General features: G+C 36.0%; 1 protein-coding gene and 1 pseudogene across 1 annotated transcript; one reads left to right on the top strand and one right to left on the bottom strand.

Annotated features, from left to right (window-relative positions):
• The first annotated feature begins 8,290 nt into the window (after window positions 1-8,290).
• LOC102857371 (olfactory receptor 52R1-like) lies at window positions 8,291-9,238 on the top strand. Its single transcript, XM_006885698.1, has one exon. It carries the CDS (start codon window positions 8,291-8,293, stop codon window positions 9,236-9,238), a length of 948 nt encoding a protein of 315 aa, XP_006885760.1.
• Window positions 9,239-18,280: 9,042 nt separating this feature from the next.
• LOC102856968 lies at window positions 18,281-19,220 on the bottom strand (annotated as a pseudogene).
• Window positions 19,221-19,522: the final 302 nt, after the last annotated feature.

The raw sequence follows: 19,522 nt of genomic DNA, 5'->3' as shown, positions 1-19,522 counted from the left end.
ACATGGAATGTGAGAACAATGAATGTAGGAAAATTAGATCTTTTTAAGGAAGAAATGGATTGCATAAATATCGACATACTAGGTATTGGTGAGATGAGATGGACTGGCATTGGACACTTTGAATCAGATGATCATATGATCTGTTATGCTGGAGATGAGAAGGTGAGGAAAAATAAGGTTGCTTTCATAGTTAGAAAAGTCATTTCTAGATTAGTCTTGAAATGCAATATTGTGAGTGACAGGATAATATCCACACACATACAAGGAAGTCCAGTGAATACCACTATTATTCTGATAATGCACCAACAACCAGAGCCAAAGAAGAGGTTTTGGGGTAAGAGTAGGAAAAATGTACATAGTGAATACTGCATTGGAACAAATGAGGGTAAGGAATTTCTGGAATTAATGTATAGTTGGACATTGTATGTATGACTATAATCTGGAACAAAAGGGGCATTGTAAAGTGGACCGGGAGATGGGAAAAAGGGGAGAGGAAGGAAAATGTGCAGCAATAAATGAATGAAAACCCAATATTTCTATAAACTTTCATTAATATCACAATTAAAAATTTTAAAAGGCACAGATTAATAACAATTTATAAAATACAATCTTTATGAATGATTGCAGAAAAATACAATTTAAGTGAATGAAGCACAATATATGTGATTGAGTGTATTAAACACAATATACACAAGTGAAGCAACAAAAATATTTTTTATAAGTTAGCCATTGATTCATCTTGAGTTGGTTTTTTTATATATAGTGAGAAGTGTGCATCCTGATTAAGCTTTCTACAGGTCCAGTCCAGTTTTGCCAGCACCGTTTGTTGAAGTGTTTGTCACTTTTCCATTAAATAAGTTTTATTTTTTTCGTCAAATATCAGTTGATGACAGATAGATGGATTAACTTTTCAGGGTAAAGCCCAAAACCATTAAGACCATAAGAAACTAAGAAGGACCAAGGTTAGAAGGCCTAGCTCATGGTATAAAAAGACTGACAAATATAGTTAGAAATACACAACCAGGAAAGTATAAAACTGATGAATGAGACCTTCTAAAGATTAAATGTCTCTGTGCATCAAACATTTTCAGAGTGAAAAGAAAACCTGCTGACTGAGGGAAAACATTTGGCAATACCATTTCAGTTAAGGGTCTCATATCAAAAGTTTACAGACTCCCTCAATGCTTCCACAAGAAAAAGACTGATAACACAATTACAAAATGAGCAAAAGACTTTTCACAGAGGAAGATATTTGGATGGCCAACAGATGCATGAAATAATACTCAAAATCACTGGCTATAAGAGAGATGTAAATAAAAACCACAATGATATACCATCACATCCCAGTAGCAGTGGCACTGTTTGACAGGACAGAAGGTAATAAATGTTGGAGACGATGTGGAGACATAGGAAGTAAAATGGTACAACCAGTATGGAAAGCAGTTAGACGTTTCCTCAAAAAGCTGAACATAGAAATTCCATATGACCCAGCTATTCCACTACCTGGAGATAACTGGAACTGAGACACCAATGCTTATGTTATTTTATTTTGTGTATATTTGAATCAAAACCAACCTGTAGAAGACCCTCTGGAGTTTTCAGTGGCAATTAATTGCACATAAGAAGATTGCCCATCCTTCTTCTGTGGACAGCTGTTGGCCTTGAACAGCATGCCTTTGGGATTGCAGGGTAGTTTCTTGCCACTGGACCACCAGTACTCCCATTAATGTTCATAACAATGTAATTCACCATCTCAAGAATACGGACACAGCCCAAATGTCCAACAACATTCAAATGGATTGAGAAATTGTGATACGTTCACATGATGGAATACTACACACCATGCAGGGACTATGATTTTGATCACTACATAACTTGGGAGGGACTGGAGAGCATTATATTAAGTGAACTAACTCAGTCCCATAAGGACAAATACTGTATAAGACCATTAATGTAGATACAGAAATATCCCTAGTAAAACAAGTAGGAGGATCCAAGAAGGTTATGGGAGGAGTAGAGGGGTGAGGATGGGTAGGAGGGTTATAAATTTGATGGACAGAGAGAGGGGTAGGTAGAGGAAACGGGAAAGATCCAGTGTGGAAAATATTGTATATATACATTGTAAGTAAACTAGTATAAAGAAAAATTTTACTTAAGAATAGAAAACCCTATGGAGCATATATTGGTTTGCCATAAATGGATGTTGACTCAACAGCACTGGTGGAAAAAAAGAAAATGTAAATGATTATTCATACTGGTACATACACACAATCTTATAGATACACATAAACAGACCTATACAAATCCAGTCCATTAAACATATTTATTTATCAACACATCTCTCAGATAAACATATGGTACATCATTACACTTTCATAATACACTAAACATGCACTCGCTTGCAAATACTCATAATAAACCAGTGAATAAACCAGTGAATTTTTACAGATAAATGCATGTTTATGTTTGTATCATCTCAAAAACTCCACTTGTCTCACAGGCATCCAAATCCTTTCTTTGTGTGTAGAAATTTAATCGTGATGGGTGTGTCAGAGGCAGTGTGATTGGCCACAGGATAGAGCAGGGTTTAGGGCTGTTGTACATAGGGTCACTATGAGTCGCAAACGACTCGATGGCACATAACAACAACAACAACATACAAAGTAGGCTGACAAATTATGGGTTAATATTTTTAGTTATAGTTTCTAATCTCAAGAGGAGGCTATGTGAATGTGAGTTTATAAGACTCAGGAGGAAGAAAAGATTAATGCTAGGCAGAAAGGAAAGTTCAGACCCGGTCTTTTAAATATACTCTGTCTTGACTATCACCAAGACTGAATCCCAGGAGCCTGCTAGAGCTGCTTAAAACCATGTCATACTTGGTTAGAGATAAAGTAGAGCTCACGAGTTAGTGATTCCTCTTGTCTCAGGCATCTCTGCTCTCACCTGAGAGAATTGGGAGTCATAAGAGGCTTCAAGAACCTAGAAAGCACTGCATCTGTGTGCATCATGACCTGACTGTCTGGGTTCTGCAAACTCAGAGATCCACTCACACTCAGATGGGGCTAAGATTTACCATTGTCCCTGTGCTCTGCAGGGAGATTCTGTAAAGGTACGAAGCCTGCCTCCGTAGATAGCCCTGTCAGACAGAACCTGTGCTCCAGATTTACCTCTGCTCCCGTGTTATGATGCTATTCTCGCCTTACTTCCAAGTATTCCTACGTGCGAAGACAGAATCCAAATTTTTCTGAAGCTATTCCTTAGTAGATACCAATTCACTTTATCCTTTCCTGCCTTGCTTAACTCAACTGAACTGATGGATACAATTATTTGTACATAATGGGAGGAATGATGGAGGTCATGGGTACCAGAGGTGGATTTAAACCTCACAGGTAACAGTTTATCTCCATTCAGTGAGACTATGCGGTTCTTGTAGCCATATTTCCTCAACAAAAGTTTGAAGTGAGTTTGATTGCATTTGAAAGGATGGAAGAGAAAAAAAAAACACACTAAAGTTTAGTGTGGTCATCATGGCTATAACGTTTTTGTATAAATATATGTAATTTAACTTCTCTCAGTATTCAAAACGTTTGCAAATGCTCTGGTCTGTGAAAGAAGAAGAAAAAGAGCATACGCATTTAATATCAAAGGAAGGGAAGGAGGAATACTGGACAAGAGGGAAATTTTCTTGTCCTTCCTTTTCCAATCCTTTAATATGACAATGAGAAGGACAAGCTGCTCTTTAGAAGTAAAAGAAAATAATTTTATAAAAGGTGAAAATACTCACAGTCCAAACTAGGAAACATGGAATATAAAACAAAATGAGAAAGTATTTTCAGGGAAATATCTTGAGTTATTTAATTCTTGGGAAAAATTGAGCCTTCACTAGAAAAATGAAGTATTAAAATATGTAACCGCAATCATGAGGGATTGGTTTTATGTCCTAAAGTTTCAGCCATAAGACTATAGTAAGTAAAATTTTACTCTGTAGCTGATTGATTTGCTAACAAAGCTTTCTAAAAGAGTCACTTTATAAAAAGCTTTTCTGAAATATCTACATATATATGTATTCATATATATATGGGGAATGTTACACAAACATTGTCTCACAAGCATTTTGACAAGTACTTTTCTAACAATCATCTCTTCACACATTCTATTATTTGCTGAGGAAGGTTAAAATACTGTTAAGAAGTTTCATGTTATTAACATTTTAAATCATAGGCTCTAAGAAAGACAGAAAAGAGGACTAAGGAAAAGCCAAAGTTCAATTAAAAATAAAGTTGAATATGACTGGGCTTCCTTGGTGTTTCAATGTTCAAGGAGTATAAATTTCTCTCTCAACCCAGCAGCAAACTGGTGACTTTATCTTTTCAGAAAGATTACTGAAAATCTCAAACATACAATAAAAAATTACTGAGGATCATTTAGCTCTTGACTCACATTATAAGATTTTTAGTATGTTTTTTATAAATACAAATTTATTTGCTGTATTTAGTGAAGTAAGGAGCAGATGACCAAGGGCTGAGGATTCTAAGTTCAAATATTGATCTGTCTATGACTTTGTGTATAAGGACACACGACCCTTTATTCCTGGCTTTATCACAATAAGACCATAAGCTCTGCTTAACCTAATCAAGAAGGGAGTCTAAATAAATCACTCATTAATGGAAGTAGCAGGGGGTGGTAAGGAAACCACCTTTCGTGAAATCATGCAATATGATAGTAATTTATTATGTGATTATATTATGTGACAAATTTTAAACTGTAAATTTCTTACTATGAAATGAAATTTCACAGATTTTGTGGACGTTGGAAACAATTTCAAAATCTTGCAGAGCTGTGTCTAGAAAAATATTAATTTCCTCCTGAAGTAATCAAAGAGATCATCATGCACTTTGAGAAACTGTATCTTTAGTCATAATTCTCACCAGTGTTGGAAGGGAAATAGCCCAAGTAGGCTCAGCCTCCTTAACTGTGCCCCACAAGTGGAGGGGTTTAAATAGAAGGCAAAAGATGGAGGAATGAGGAGACTTATACAGAATATGTAAAACTATGTATGCAGACTAGGCCTGGCAGAAGGTAATAAAACATATCCTAGGTGCCAGTTAGGGTCTAGATAGGGTCCAGATAGGGCTGAGGAAGCCCAGGTGGCCTAGTGGTAAGAAGCTGCTCTTCGATCTGAAAGGTACTCAGTTCAAATCCACAAAGCTGCTCTGTGGGAAAAGGATGGGGAAATTTCCTACCTTGTGATAAATGCCTCTCAAACTAGCTAAAGGGTCAGTTTAGGGTCAGTTCTGATTTGACAGCACATAACAACAACAACAGTGTCCAGATAATGTGTATTTCTAATTTGGTCCCCCATATCCTAGATACGACATTATTTTGAACAATAGCTGTTATTCAGGTAAGATAAAATAATGTTTATGCTTAAGGGGAAAATGTTACTGGTTTAGAGTAAAACACCCAAATCCGAGCCTTATTTCTGTCAAAATACTAAGTTCAACACAAAGCATCAGGATGTCATTCTAGGGAACACTAGAAGGACACTATGCTTATTTGGGATTTTGAAGGAATCTTTTCAGCATCCATTGATTCTAGTTCAGTGAAATATTTGAATATCACCAGAGTCCATTTGTTAAGAGAATTTACAAAAATGCTCTTCTTCCCTATGTGTTTCCGGTATAAAAGAAGTAAAAACTAAAGCTTTCAAACAAATACAACTTGTTTGAGGTTGAATGGTAAATATATGTTGAGTAAAAACAAAGTAAGCTGTTGTACTTTTAACACCAAGGTAGATGTTGGCCACCAGACAGACCAGACACTAAGATCAGATCAAAATAGGTGAACCTGGGGGACATTATGCTGCATGAAATATTTCAGTCACAAAAGGACAAATATTGCATAATACTCTTATAAAACAGAACTGACATGGGGGTTGGGAGGAAACTAAGAAAAGAGGGGATAAATAATGAACACTGAATTTAAGTAAATGAGGGAAAGAACTGTCTAAGAGAAACATATGATTAGTTATTATTTGCATAGCAACAGTTCAGAATAAGAGGTGCATAACAAAGTAGACTGGGGTTTGGGGAGGAGGGAGGAAATTGTACAACAATGAAAGAATGTTTTTGAAGAGGAACAAATGGGGGGGAGGAAAATGTGCAACAGTGGATGGGAATGGAAATCCAAGTTTTCTGTAAACTTTCATTAAAATAACCATTACAAAAAAAAGGCAGATAATGATGTTAAAATCCCATTCACTGATCAGTAGGGCAATCTACTATAAGACGTGAATAGAATGGTTCTATATGCACGTATTTAAAATCTGCTTTCTATTATGCACATTTATATAAATGGTTTAAATAGAGTAAGAAAATCATACAGAAAATTAATAAAAATGAAAATTGTAATGAAAATGAAAACCTTTTAGAAGTGGTGCCCAGAATGTTGCCCACATCTTTCAGCACATTTTAAGGCGAGGTTTGAATTCAGGCACACTAGGTTATGAATTGTTTTTGGGAAAACATTTTTCTAAGTGATATGGCAATGGTACAGAGGTAACTCATGGTTGCTGTGATGCTAAACACTGTGACACTTACTTGTCAAATGTGATAATGGTTACCTATGGTGGACGGTATTTGGTGGAGCTCCTGATTAAAACAAGCTTGGAAGCAGGAGTGGCATCCACTTCCGAACGAGCTTGCCCCCAGAAATTCTATGAACTTGGAGAAACTGTGAAAGTTATACAAGGGTTCAGGTCTTTTTTTCATGGGTTTGCTATGAGTCATCTATGACTTGATGGCACTTAACAACAGCAACAGGTAATGAATGTATTTTCACTCATAATGTTATTTTTAAATTTCTTTAGCAAACATTTATAAGTTCCTACTTTGTGTCAAGAAAAGAAGTACTAGGAAGAGTAAAATATTTACATTTACCTCATGTATAGCTAGTATCTGGGGGCGGGGGAGTCAAATGCTTTGTTATGTCAATTTCAATTCATAGCAAACTTCCATAGGATTTTAAGGTTGAAATAGGTTGTTTTAATAAGAGTATTGTTTTATTGTGATTTTTGGTGGAAGTGTACAGAAAGGATGGTTTTTCATACATTCATAGATACACATTTTCCCCCCTCCTTCCCCCACCTACAATTGACTTTGTAATGCATACTTTGTTCCCTTAATGAGAAGGAGCTCTGGTGGCCCAGTAGTAAGCAGTTACACTGGCCACCCATGGGACCATGGTTTGAATCCACCCACTGCTCTGCAGAGGTGAACAATGGGCAATCTCCATTCATATAATTTATAACCTTGGAAAAATATGCTAGAGTGTCAGTTATGAGTCAATTTTAACTTGATGGAACAATGCAGCATAATCTTAATGGAAGGAGATAAAAACAATCTTATATCCTCAGAGGAGCTGTGGATTTGAATCACCCACCTTTCAGTTTCTAGTCCAATATGTAACACACTACTCAACCAGAGCAGGGCTTGGAAAACTATAGCCAACAATTCAAATCCATCTAGTAGCTTATGATTTTTTTGTAAATGAAATTAGAATATAGCCACATTCATACATTTAAATAGTACCTATTAACGTTTTTCACTGCAATTACTGAACTAACTTGTTGTAGAACTTATAAAGAAAAAAGAAATGCAATCTAAATATTATCTTTAATAGAAAAGAAATTTTTACCACTGATGTAGAAAGAGCAATGTACTAAAATAATAGATATGATGAGACTTGTAGAATTGGTTAATGGGTAATCTTCTAGGACAAACCCCCATAACAAGTATCTTAGAGTCAAGTTTGGTTCAACGTAACTGCATGAATTACAGTGGACTTTTTAAATTACTTTTAAAATCTGCTCCTCTTTTGCCAATTTTTACAAATGGCTTAAGAGCAATGAAAGAAAGGCTCTGTGGGGAAGATTGAACAAATTACCAATTTTAAAAAATAACATAAGGACAAAAATTTCTGGTACACAATTTCTCTAGTTTGTTTAGAAGACATAATTTCTTTTAAAAAACACATTTGTAACTCACATATTCTAAACCCCTGTTTGAATGACATAAACATAAATAAAGATATAGAATGATATCACTTTGTTTCAAATTTTTTCTTTATTAAAAAATTGAAATTATTCTAATATACTGTTAAACTTAATTTATTACCTATTTTCCCTATCCAACAGACTTTTAACTAACAGTAATTGTATTGATTGCTATCACCTGCCGAGAGTGGTTTACTTTTCCAAGATTAACAAATTGCAAGATTAACAAATCCTATGATGTTGACTACAGAGAACAACTCTTCTCATCCTGTGTCTTTCATCTTGCTTGGAATCCCAGGACTTGAAAAATTCCAATTTTGGATTGCCTTTCCATTATGTGCCATGTATGCAGTGGCTGTAATTGGCAATATCACTGTCCTTCATATCATTCGAACTGACCACACCCTGCATGAACCCATGTACCTCTTTCTGGCCATGTTGGCCATTACTGACCTTGTCCTTTCCACCTCTACCCAACCTAAGATGCTGGCCATACTCTGGTTCCATGCTCATGACATTGAATACCATGCCTGCCTCATCCAGGTCTTCTTCATCCATGTCTTTTCTTCTGTGGAGTCTGGGGTACTCATGGCTATGGCCTTGGACCGCTATGTGGCAATCTGCTTTCCACTACGCCACTCTACTATTTTGACTCCATCTGTAGTAGCCAAACTGGGGGCAATAGTGATGATAAGAGGGGTGCTTTGGGTTAGCCCCTTCTGTATCATGATCTCTAGGATGCCTTTCTGTCCCAACAAAGTCATTCCCCAGTCCTACTGTGAGCACATGGCTGTGCTGAAGTTGGTATGTGCTGACACTAGAGTAAATCGTGCTTATGGACTCTTTGTGGCTTTTTCTGTGGTTGGTTTTGATGTGATTGTAATAGGCATATCATATGCTATGATTTTGAGAGCTGTGCTGAGATTGCCCTCAGGTGAAGCTCGACTCAAAGCATTTGGCACGTGTGCCTCTCATCTCTGTGTTATCTTGGCCCTCTATATCCCCGCTCTTTTCACTTTCCTTACCCACCGCTTTGGCCACCAGGTGCCCCGAGTGGTACACATCATGTTTGCTAATGTCTATCTCCTGGTACCTCCCATGCTAAATCCCATCATCTATGCAGTTAGAACCAAACAGATTCGAGACAGGGTTACCCAAGGGTGCTGTGGTAAAGCTGCTTGAGCCACAAGTCACCCATGCATGCCTCCTGCAGAGAGATAAATGAGAACAGTTTCATAGGCGTGTTTATGAACAATTTTTTGGAAATCAATAATTCTCCAGAAGCAAGGTGAATAATGTTATTAGAACATTCCTAACAAAAGAAAGGGCAGAAGACCAGATATTATACTGTTAATAGATGTGATTGGTAATAAACCAAAGTTGATATTTTAATCATCATAAAAAGTTTACATTTTTATTTATAAAACCATTATCTTCTAAAAGATATCTGCCACAGATGAGTAAAATGAAAACATTTACTCTTGCATTATAGGGGAACATATTAGAACCTTTAAAAGAAATTTATAAATTTCCATTAAGGTAGTTACAAGGCACACAGCCTTCAAGAAAAGTGCACTCCCAGCTTGTTCACTTTTATAAAAATCAGACCTTTAACAAAAATATATAAAACACCATGCATGGAATGATGACTTTATTTAGAAAAGCAAAGACAGAAAAACACTTGAAAATTTTAGTCGGGGTAATCTGTTCTGCATATAGGTTGAAAAGTTATGGAGATAGGATACATCCCTAGTCTACAGCCTTCTCAATTTTGAACCATTCAGTGTTTCCTTGCCCTGTTCTGACAACCACCTCCTGGTCCAAGTATAGATTTTGCATTAGCACAATCAAGTGTTCTGGGATTCCTATTCTTCTCAGAGTCAGCCACAGTTTGCTGTGATCCACACAGTCAAATGCCTTTGTAAAATTAATGAAACATATTCCTCTGGTACTCCCTGCTTTTAGCCAAGATCCATCTAATGTTAGCTACAATTTCCCTAGTACCATGAACAACCCTTTTAAAACCCAGCCCGAGGAAGATAATCTTTATAATTTATGTCTTTTATTGCCAGAAATAGTATCATTCCTCAAGATAAGAATAGGAATTTTTGGTAAAAGGCCCAAAATAAATTTGGGTTTGGACTTGCTGAATTTGAGGTGCTGACTAAGCGCATGACTAATTTTGGTACAAAGATACAGCCAGAAATGCTTCATTGAAGTATATATTTTCAAGAGCATGACCTATTCATTTTCTCATGTAGTAGGTTGATGAATAAAGAAATAAATTATTGTAAAATATTTATAATTTTTTGACATTTTTTTAAAAAATAGGGTTATTTCCACTCCTGTATGCTTTACACATTTCTAAGTTTAGTTCTTTGGATCTTCTTATACTCAAATATTTCTTCAATTTTGTATTTGTTGTTATGTGCAGTCGAGTTGCCTGTCAACCATAGCAACCCTACATACAATAGCTCTGAACCCTGCTTTGTCCTGAGCCGGTCTCACTGATTCCAACACACTGACCCCCATTGCCCAAGTAATTGTATCAATCCATCTCATCCAGGATCTTCCTCCCCTGCACTGTTCCTTCACGCTTCCAAGCATGATGTCCTTCTTTAAGGACAAGTCTATCCTGGCCACATGCCCCAAGTATGTGAGATGGAACTTTAAAATCCTAGCCTCCAAGGAGAAACTTGGATACTAAAATGTTTCCTTCATATTTTAGGATTGTGATGAACAATGATTCTCATGAGGAACTCTTAAATATACCACCAGATCTGCTAAAACCATGTTTCCCATGGACTACTTGTAGTCATTGATTGAGTTTGTTAGGGAAACTAAGGCAGTCTCATTCTTGAAGGTTCAGAGCTCTTCTGAGAAACACATTAACAGGTTCAAGGAAGATAGTATAGACATCTCTTGACAGTAAATTAATTCTGATTCATAATAACTCCAAGTGACACAGAAATTTTCTACATTGTAATGTTTAAGGAAAAATATCTCCATGTTTTTCTGCCAGGATGCCTCTCAGTGGGTTAGCAGATGAGTGTTTAATAACCAAGGATTCTGCCATTGGAGGCCCATTATTCAACCTACCACAAATCCCTACTGTATTTTCATTCAAGTTACTAATTTAATATAGAGTCACAGCCGTTGCTTAAAGAATTGATTAAAGAGGACAAAGTGGATGTTCTTATTTCAATTAATATGAATAGATATTTTATCATTATTACAACAGACCAAAAAGGAGTAAAGAAGAGCAAAAGAAATTCAGACAGTACTTGATATAGACTACCTTGTTAGCATATAGAAGATACATCTTTAAAATAAACACACTTAAAGACCTGCTACAGGAAAGGGAACTCAGCTGTTCTATGGGTTAAGGATGCACAATCTCCTCCTGTGGCATTTACTGCCTCTGAAAGCCCACTGGAGGGTCAGCTATGAGTTGGTTCTGACTTGATGACACACAACCACAGAAAAGAAGGTTTTAGATGTTCAACAAGCTGGAGAATCTGTGCCATTCGCTCAATGATGAAAGGAAAATGAATTTATTTTGTATTTTATTCTAAGAAAGACACGAGTCCTTAGTGAATGTCCTTGATTTTGTAGGTTGTGTATTATCAGTTTTGAGAATAATGTTTTAATATATTTTCCTAGAAAATAACTGCTTGAAAGTGGAGAAAACATTCAGGATAGTTTCAGAATGATTTATATTGCTACACTGGCAGTAGCTAAACTATGTCATCCTCAGAAATGGTGAAGCAAGGCAGAAATGGAGGGAAATGTATTAGTGTGTTAAATCTCTAGCAGTAAACATGATCATCTTTTTAAAGGGAAGAGAGTCTGAGCTAAGATGTAAAACTTTAGGGTTCGGAGAAGTACTTAGCTTGTGTTGATGGATTAAGGGCCTAGATGAGTAAGTGTAGAATATTTCAGTTACTAATATCTTGGAAAGAAACATGAAGATGAACTTGTAATAATGTTGATAAGGTGACATTTCAACTCATGTCAGCATGTATGGAAAACATCTATCATGTAGATGCATAAACTGTTTAAATAACATGACTCATCCAATGGAGGAATTCTAGTAACCAGTAGAGTAAGACTACAGATTTCTTAATTTAATTATAAATTTCAGAATCAGATTGTTAATTTAAATATCCAGACAGGTGCAAGCGCATACACACGCACACACATATTGTATATACTTGCACATAAATTGATGTAGAATTGTTGCAGTTTGTTGGGGATTGCATTGGGTCTACAATCAACTTGAGGAGAGCACTTTACTATCCAATTCATTAGTATAGTCTGTGGTTGCTATTGTTACTTGCAGTTGAGTTGACTCTAATTCAAAGGTAGAGAGTCAATGAACTCTGTCTACAATAGAACAAACTTCTGCTTGATCCTGTGCCAATCTCAAATCATTGGTATCTTCAAGTCTATCATTGTGATGGTTGTGTCAGTCTGAAAACTATGCCAGAAGTCACAAGCAGGACATTCAAGTGGTCACTTAGAGTGGACAGGTTTCTATTGCTTCCAAACCTAGTCCGATCTACTTTAAAAGGTTAACCATTGAAAGCCCTTCACATAACAACAGAGTGTTTTTATCTCTCCATTAATTTAATGTTATTGAGCTTCTCTTAATGATGTTTTATTGATTTCTGAGCCATTTGCTTACTTGTTATTTATTCTTTCAACTGAAGCACATTAAGCTAACAGTTATTCTAAACACACATAAGTACATCCTGCTTGACTATGTTGTAGTTTCTGTTCCTTCATCTTGCAGTTGGCTTACCTTTGAGTTGGGACTGACTCCTAGGTGACGTTTCAGTGGGTGTTTGGAGACTGTAAATTGTACCTAAGGTAACTATTCATCTTTCTCGTACACAGACATTGTTGTATTGGAACCACCAGAGATGAGTAGCCTTTGGGTTAACGGCATAGCTTTCTACATTTTATGCCTTCATTGAATTTATTCTTAAGTACCTATTTTCTGATGTATTTTAATTGTTGTTAGGTGCTGTCAAACCCATTATGACTCATGACAACCTTACGAATAGCATATTTGAAATGAAAAACCCATTAAATTTATTTTTTAAATGGTTGCTATGGGATATATGGAAAAAAATAATCTAATGATGTTACATCAGAAATCGTGCTAAATATAGTTTTAAGAGATTATTACAACTGTTCAAAATTGTCAACAGATAAGATTTTCTAAAGATAATATTTTTATTAATTTATCCCTTTGCATTTGTTTTATATACATGTTTGTTATATTTACCTTTGCATCATTACATTGCTTGGGTCTTACTTTACAATACTGAATACAACCAGTTTTACAAAAAATTGTTTCTAGCCACAGACTGGGAAAAAGTCTTTGGTAATGACATGTCAGATAAGGCACTTATATCTAGAATTTATAAAATACTTGAGCACCACAACAAGATAAGGGTAAATACTCCAGCGGAAAAATGGGCACAGGATATGAACAGACACTTCACCAAAGAAGACACTCAGATGGCCAACAAGCACATGAAGAAATGTTCAAAATCCCTAGCCCTGAGAGAGATGCAAATCAAGACAACTATGAGATATCATCTCACCCCAGTAAGAATAGCAAAATTTAACAGAACAGTTAACAACAAATGCTGGTGAGGTTGTGGAGAGACTGGAACCCTTACTCACTGTTGGTGGGAGTGTAAAATGGCAACCACTGTGGAAAGTGGTTTGGCGCTTTCTCAAAAAGTTGCAAATAGAGATACCATTTGACCCAGCAATTCCATTACTGGGGGGATTGTGTACCAATGAGGGAGTTTTTCTTTTGCTTTTCAAGGAGAGGAGCAAAGGGGGGGGGAGGGTCCTGGTGGGGAGGGGTTTGTGCGGGGAGAAGGGTGCAACAATGAATGAATGGAATTCCAAAATCTCTGTAGATGTTCATTGAAATGAAAAATAAACAAACTAAATTAAAATTAAAAAAAAGAATATACCCTATAAAGACCATAAATGACATCCAAGCAGATATATGCACATCCATGTTTATTGTGGCTTTATTCACAATAGCAAGGAGTTGGAAACAATCTAAGTACCCATCAAGAAACGAATGGATAGAGAAGCTGTGGTATATTCACACAATGGAATACTATGCTGCTTTGAAAAACAAGGAACTCTTGCAGTATTATTCAAAATAGGTGACCCTGGAAGACATTATGCTGAGTAAAAAAATCTCAGTCACAAAGAGACAAATATTGTATGGTGCTACTGTTATAGAATGAGGCTGACATTGGGGTGGGGGTAAGACTGAGAAAAACTGGATAAATTATGTTTACTGCATTGAGGAAAAAATAAAAGAATAGTTGCCTAATATATAGATAAAAAAATTGCTGCAATTTAAATTGCATAAGAATAATTAATGTTCTGTTCCACAATCAGCCTCAATGCTTGTTTAGACAGCTGATAATGAGTTGTGTTTTGTCTCTTTCTATAGATAAAACCAATTTGATACTTGTATATTCCTTTAGGTAAGATCCATGTATATAATTGTCATTTATGCTATTCTGATTTTCTGTAAAAAGGTATGAGCAATGAATAAATTATTGACTTAAAAAAAAAGAAACTGAACTGGTTGCAAAAGAATGGAGGGGGAGGGATGAAAATGTGCAACAATGATTAAGTGAGAATCCAACTTTTCTGTTAACTTTCGTTAAAATCACAATTAAAAAAAAAGTATATTGACCATCCTTCTCTTGTGGAGCAACTGTTACATTTGAATCACATGCACTAAAATTGTCAGAATAACTAATGACCACTGTTGTTTTTGTGAGGTTCCATCAAGTTCAATATTACAGTAATCCTATAAACAACAAATCTGAACTCTGAAAAAAAAATTGTTACTATGGGTATATTGGCCCCTAAAATGCATAAGGATGTGCTCTTTCTTTTCTCCCTTCTTGTTGAGTTTGGATAAAGATGAAGGCTGTTGATTAGAGCTTGAAGTAATTCCATGTCTTGGTAGCTTTCTTCCTCTGCCTCCTGCCCTCGTCCCTTCCTCTCATCCTTCCATTCCTTGTTGCCTCTTCCATCTCTCCCTCCCTTCTTTTCTTTCTTTTTTTCACCTTTCCTTCCCATCTTTCTGTCCTTCTATTGACTTGTACATATGAAATTGAGATATTTATTAGAGAATGTAACTTTATTACTTTTAATGTACTTTTTTAGAAACTTGTACATTTTATCTACATTTTCAGGTGTATTGTCTTCTAAAGATCTTCAAATTTGTTAAAAAATGTATTTAAAGATGTCTGCAGAACATAATGCTGTCATTTTTATAAACTTTTTAAAAAAAATTATTATTTTTGTGTGAGTGTACTGTCAAATCAGATCTGACTGGTACAGGAGGAGATTGTACCTCCTTCTCCAGCAGAGCATCTGGTGGATTCAAACCGTGAGTCTTTGGGATTGTAGTTGCATCTCCTTGCCACTAGGCCACCAGAGCTCCCCCATTTTTATATTTTTGATGGTGGTTTTTGTGCTTTTATCAGCTAACCCATTGCTGTTGAGTTGATTCAGACTCCCAGAATCCTTCCATTAAGCTCCATTGGGTTTCTGAGAAAAATCTTAGAGATCATACAACTGTCTTCCTACAAATGACTGATGAATTCAAGCTGCTGATCTTTTTTATTTGCACAATACACAATACACAGTGCTCAATGCACTATTCCATCAGAACACCAGCTGACCAAACTTGAGGATCAAATTTATTAGCATTTTTATAATAAAATTTAAAGACATCTCTATTGTGCTGTTGGTAATTTAATATGCTTTATTTTTCATACAGTTTTCTTTTTACTAAATTTTGCATTTGTATTTTATTATTTCCTTTATCTAGAATTTTTATCTTCCCCCAGAAGTGGCTACTTAAATCACTTGTTTTCAGCCTGTATTTTTATTTTCAAACACTTAAAAATTAAGTCCATAAAGTTCTCTTCATTTTCAATTTTTAGCTACATTTCCAAGTTCTTCATTTGTTGGAGAAGGGCAAAGGAAGCAACTATATACAGTGTTTAGGACTCACATATATTAGAAAATGGTGAGGTTGCATCTGTTGGGAGCATGGAGAATGCATTTGTAGACAGTAATCACGGGGAAATATTCTGAGATATCGCAAAACCTCATAGTAGGTAAGCAGATGCATGCATATATGTACATAAGTAACACAAATTATAGTAGTTTAACAATAATTCTACTGATTTATCAATTATCAATCTAAAATAGTTTCTTCAATTTTAGTATAACTTACTAGGAAAGTTAAAATATGACAAAAGTTAATACAATTTTTAGTAAATCTAGAAATGCCATTATCCTTTTAAATCCCATGAACTATGTCTCAATGTTACTTTTTCTGTAAGATACAAAGTTTGCACATACTCTTATATTCAGGGAATTATTTCATACTCTTCTCCCTGTTTTTTTCTCCCTTTATAAATCTTAATGCTTTGTATTGTAGGTCAGAATATTTTCATGAGGGGAAAGGGAGAACGTATTTAAAGTATAGACAAAGAAGAGAGAAAGTAGTGGAATTTTGCAATCTATACTCATCATTTGAGCTACATAAATTTCATAATTTTCACTATCTAGTCTTGAGAAAGTTTTGAGTCTTTACTAAAAATTTTAGATTATTTCTCAAGTGTAGCAATAATAGATCACAATCTGTATTTAAAGTAGTATAGGCTATAGAGTGCTGTGCTGCTAACCAAAAGTGCTGTGAAAATTTAACAGTGAATCCATAAGTAGCTCTAAGATGGAAAGGCAGCCCTTGTAGTTTTAAAATGTTTAAGAATATATATAAAACTGACATCCAAGCAGATATGTGCACACCCATGTTTAGCGTGGCTGTGTTCACAATAGCAAGGAGTTGGAAACAACCTAAGTACCCATCAACAAACGAATGGATAGAGAAGCTGTGGTATATTCACACAATGGAATACTATGCTGCATTGAAAAACAAGGAACTCATGCAATATTGATCAACATGGGTGAAGCTGTAGGACATTATGCTGAGTGAAATATCTCAGTCACAAAAGGACAAATATTGCATGGTGCCAATGTTGTAAAATGGGATTGATAACATGGTTGGGGTAAGACTGAGAAAAACTGGATAAATTGTGTATACTGCATTAAAACAGATGAGGGAGTGAATAATTTAAAAGTGATGTATGATAGGGTATTATAGTTATCACAAGAGTCCACAATTAAGGTTGCATAGTGGAATGTACTTGGGGCGGTGGGAGGGGTGCGGGGGGATTGTGTACCAGGGAGGGAGTCTTTCTTTTTCTTTTGAAAGAGAGGAGCGAACTGGGAGGGTGGGGGGAGAGGGCTAGGCGGGGAGAGAAGTGCAGCAATGAATGAATGGAAATCCAAAATCTCTGTAAATGCTCATTAAAATTATTTAAAAAAATATATAAAACAAGAAAAATAGAAATTTATTGTATTTAAATGTGAAACTTATTATAAATATCCTAAAGTGGTAAGATAGGGACAACAGAAGTCTATAGTATTCTTAAAGATTGCCTTAAATAAGAGGGATACAGATAGAATGTTCTTATTAAGAGGATATGTGAGTCACTGAAAAGGAGAATCTTCTATAGTTTCACAATTCTCATAGATCTTCCTTTTTACATTTAAGTTTCCATGACTCTAACATTGGTAATTCAAAGGTTATTTTACAATTTTATATATATGACCTCACCTCTTCCCTTCTATTTTACACACATGTACCCCTTACTTCTGGGGTATTAATCATGTGCAGTACCTTGTGTTACATATTTTAGTGGCTTTACAGTGTTGAGCTTTTGATTTGATAAGTCCTTTTGTCAGTCACTCTGTGTCACTCAAATAGTCACTTCCTCTAAAAATTCTTTGAGTCCCCAATCTTGATGTTTACTTCAATGTCCTCTAACCCCTAGCATATAATTATGTAATAGTACTTATCATGTATTATTGCTGCTGTATGTTTAATTTCATGTTCTGTCACTCGAATATATAAAGTAGTAGAGATGATAGAAATGTTTCTTTCGTCTCTTTTTTAGGACTGTTTCTTCTACTCCATAGTATTGTCAGGACCAGGAAAATCCCTGAAGGTGTTTAAGGAAATAGTGAATGGAAGAAGACAGGAAGGAAACAATAGTCTGCCTCTGGGTCACTTCATGATCAGACTAGCTAATCTGTGTTTGGAAAAAGCTTGAAAAAAGCCCTACGGATTTGCTTGGTCTTTACACTATATATTATGGGGTTCAGCACTGGAGGAAAGAGGAAATGGAGATTTGACATCAGTGTGTGGACATATGGAGGAGCTTTATGACCAAAGCGATGTACCAGGGCCAAAATGATCCAGGGGATGTAGAAAATAGCAAGAGCGCCAATGTGAGAGAAGCAAGTGCCAAAAGTCTTAGTTTGCTCCTCTGGGGAAGCAATGTTGACAATGGACTTAATAATTAACACATAGGAAAGAAAAATGCAGGGAATATCTATACCAGATGTGAGAATGAGAGCTATCAAGCCACAGATGCTGTTGACCTTGGTACTTGAGCAAGAACACTTAATCACATCAGGGTGATAACAATAAGAATGAGACAGTATATTAGGACCACAAAAGGACAATTGCTTAAGGAGAAGGACCAAGGAAGGGCAGCAAGTTGAACAGCATTCTTAGAATTATCACTACCCCTGCTTTCATAATTCTAGAATTGGTTAAAATCATAGCGTATCTTAAGGGGTTGCAAATAGCAACAAAACGGTCAAAAGCTGTTGCTACTAGCACAGAGGATTCCATGAGGGTAAATCCATGTAGAAAGAACATCTGCACAATGCAAGCATCTAGGCTGATGATCCTAGCATTGAACCAGAAGACACCCAGTGTTGTGGGAAGAGAAGAAATGGTGATGCCCATGTCGGTGGCTGAGAGCATGGAGAGGAAATAGTACATAGGCTCATGGAGCGTTGAGTCAGTGATCACTACATAGAGTATAGTGCTGTTTCCTAAGAGGAAAACCACATACAGGCAACAAAAGGGGATAGAGAACCAGATATGGAACGCTTCCAGCCCTGGAACTCCTGTCAAGAAGAAAGTTGAGGAAGTGGAATTACCAGTGGATAGCATGGCAGTCTCAGTGAAATGTCACGCGCCTTCAATAAGTTCCTGCAATGAAAGATGTCATTGAGTCAAAACTACTCTCTGTCATATTTCTAGAATGGTTTCATTACTATACGTCATGTCATTCTTAAAGTCAATTGAGAGGTAGATTTTATCTATCATCTTTTTATATGAAAACAAAATCCCAAACCCCTTGACATGAGTAGATCCCAAGTAATGATAATCTTTCATTCGGTTATTAAGGCTGTAAATATCCATGCAGTGAGATTGCCTATCTTTCTACCACTTCATGAAATGCCTGGTAAGTA

Source organism: Elephantulus edwardii, unplaced genomic scaffold (genome assembly GCF_000299155.1).
Source record: "Elephantulus edwardii isolate Elephantulus edwardi_28Jun2011 unplaced genomic scaffold, EleEdw1.0 scaffold00044, whole genome shotgun sequence".
Classification (NCBI taxonomy): Eukaryota; Metazoa; Chordata; class Mammalia; order Macroscelidea; family Macroscelididae; genus Elephantulus; species Elephantulus edwardii.
The sequence above is the reverse complement of the archived record's forward strand: the minus strand, read 5'-3'. Positions and strand labels throughout refer to the sequence as shown.